The 2,228-nt window shown below is 36.3% G+C and overlaps 1 protein-coding gene across 1 annotated transcript; it reads left to right on the forward strand.

Annotated features, from left to right (window-relative positions):
• The first annotated feature begins 232 nt into the window (after positions 1–232).
• Positions 233–1,760, forward strand: LOC131614257 (uncharacterized). Its single transcript, XM_058885870.1, has 2 exons — positions 233–393; positions 1,226–1,760. The coding sequence occupies exons 1-2, from the start codon at positions 233–235 to the stop codon at positions 1,758–1,760; spliced, it is 696 nt and encodes a 231-aa protein (XP_058741853.1).
• The last annotated feature ends 468 nt before the right edge of the window (positions 1,761–2,228 follow it).

The raw sequence follows: 2,228 nt of genomic DNA on the forward strand, positions 1-2,228 counted from the left end.
ACGAACTTAGTTTTTAGCTCATACTCAGCTCATTTGGTTCATGAACCTAGTTCAACGATTTAATTTTCGAATCGAATTTCGAACTATTTTCGAGTTAGTTTGGCAACAATTGAATATTAGTGGAATGAACATAAACAACAACACTATACTTAGAAAATTCTCATCCTTGGAGAGGATAGGTTTTGGCCATAGATGGATGAAATTGATGGAAATTTGTATTTTTATAAGTCATATGTCCATTTTGGTTAACGGGAGTGCAACAAAAGAGTTTAAGGTGCATAAAGGTTTAAGACAAGGTGATCCGTTGTCTCCGTTTCTCTTCGTTCTAGCTATGGAGGGATTAACCGCTCTTGTTAGAAAATCGGTTGAGGTGGGAGATTTTCAACCTTTCAAGTATGGGGGTGAGGATTATGTTGACATCATACAATTTGAGGATGACACCGTAATTCTTTGAGACACATCTTATGAAAATATTTGGAATATGAAAGTTTTGCTAAGAGGTTTTAAGATTGTTACGGGCTTGAAAATCAATTTTAACAAAAGTAACATCCTTGGAGTGAATGTGGGGGATTGATTTCTCAACTCGGCAACAGCGTTCCTTTCTTGCAAGAAAGTTGAGATTCCTTTCAAATTTTTAGGAATTATGGTGGGGGAGAGTCCTAGAAAGAAGAACATGTGGTTGGATGTGGTAAATAAATTAAGGGGTAGACCTTCATGTTGGAAGGGAAGGAATATATCAATGGGAGGTAGAGTTACTCTTATAAATTCGGTTTTAAATGCAATTCCAACTTTTACTCTATCTTTTTTCAAAGCTCTCATTAAGGTTTTAAAACAGATAAGAAGGCTTCAAAGCGACTTTTTGTGGAGTGGGAAAGTTGGGAAAAATGTATTCATTGGGTGAAGTGGGAGAAGGTTTGCAAACCAATAGAGAAGGGTGGTCTTGGAGTGAGGGATGTAGGGGAGGTGAACAAGGCTCTTCTTTTAAAGTGGAAGTGGAGAATTTTGAAGGAGGATAAATCTATTTGGAGTAAATTTTTATTATTGAGATACCATTGTCCTAAATTAAAGATGCAAGCCCCTAAAGGAGAAATGAGGAGAAGAGATGATTCTATTTGGTGGACGATATTGTTAATAACGATTTGCTTGATGATTTTGTTGCTAATGGCTTTAACGATTGTTTTAATTGTTGTTGTAAAAATGGTAAAAATATTTTTTTTTGGCATAGTTTATGGTTGGGTGATCAAACTCTTCGCGAGCAATTTCTGGAATTGTTTGATATATCAACCATCAAAAACTGTGCGGTTGCGGATTTATTGGTTTGGATTGACGGAGAACCTTCTTGGGAGCTGGAGAGGCTGTTCAGCCGTGGCATCACCTCGGGCTCAGCCGCTACGGCAGTGTTGCTGCTGCCTTGCTGGAATCGGTTGCGGGAAGCAGTGGAAATGGTGAGGTTTAATGAGTTTGAAATCAATTGCTTTATGAGGAGAGCAAATATGGAAAATGTATTTTCGGTAGGTAGCATTTCTAACATTGTCAAAGATTATAAATCCTTTGCTTGGGCAACAAACATAATTAATTTGCTAAAGGTTATGTGGGATCTTAGAATTCCTCCCAAGTTGAAAGTGTTTGCATGGAGATTTTTTGTTGAAAGAATTCCTTCCAAAGACCTTTTGTTGAAAAAGGGAGTTTCTAGCTTGGACAATATGGATTGTTTTTTTTTGTGGCAATTTTCTGGAGAATGTCTCTCCTCTCTTTTTTAATTGTTGTATGGTAAAAGAGATTTGGAAAAACATGTATGGTTGGTTGGGGGGTTTTGGATGAGATTTATGGGGAAGAATTCATGGATTTTTGGCCTAATTCAAGAGAAGGTGAAGAATGCAAATCATAGGGTGAAAATCAACATTATTTGGATAGCCATTATTTTGAGTATTTGGCATATGAGAAATGCAATTATTTTTTAGGGGGCTTCTTTTTGCTATGATGTGGTTTGTTCCAACATCATTTTTCTCTCTTGGAGATGGATGTCTTATGGATACATTAAGTTTAGATCTATTTATTATGAATGGTTTAAACTTCCTCTATTTTGTACTAACACTTTTTAGTGTTCTTTTCTAAGGGTTGCACCCCTAGTGCGAGCTTTATCAATCAATTGCTTATTAAAAAAACTATACTTAGATGAGCAGAGGGTCAAAGTAGAACAACAGAGTTAATAATCTAGTCTTTAAAGT

Source organism: Vicia villosa, linkage group LG6, assembly GCF_029867415.1.
Source record: "Vicia villosa cultivar HV-30 ecotype Madison, WI linkage group LG6, Vvil1.0, whole genome shotgun sequence".
In the NCBI taxonomy this organism is placed as follows: domain Eukaryota; kingdom Viridiplantae; phylum Streptophyta; class Magnoliopsida; order Fabales; family Fabaceae; genus Vicia; species Vicia villosa.

Excerpts from the sequence above, each read along its gene's own strand:
- LOC131614257 (XM_058885870.1), top strand. The coding sequence starts at position 233 with ATGTCCATTTTGGTTAACGGGAGTGCAACAAAAGAGTTTAAGGTGCAT. Across the intron at positions 394-1,225 it reads GGAGATTTTCAACCTTTCAA|TTTATGGTTGGGTGATCAAA; the intron begins GTATGGGGGTGA and ends TTTTTGGCATAG.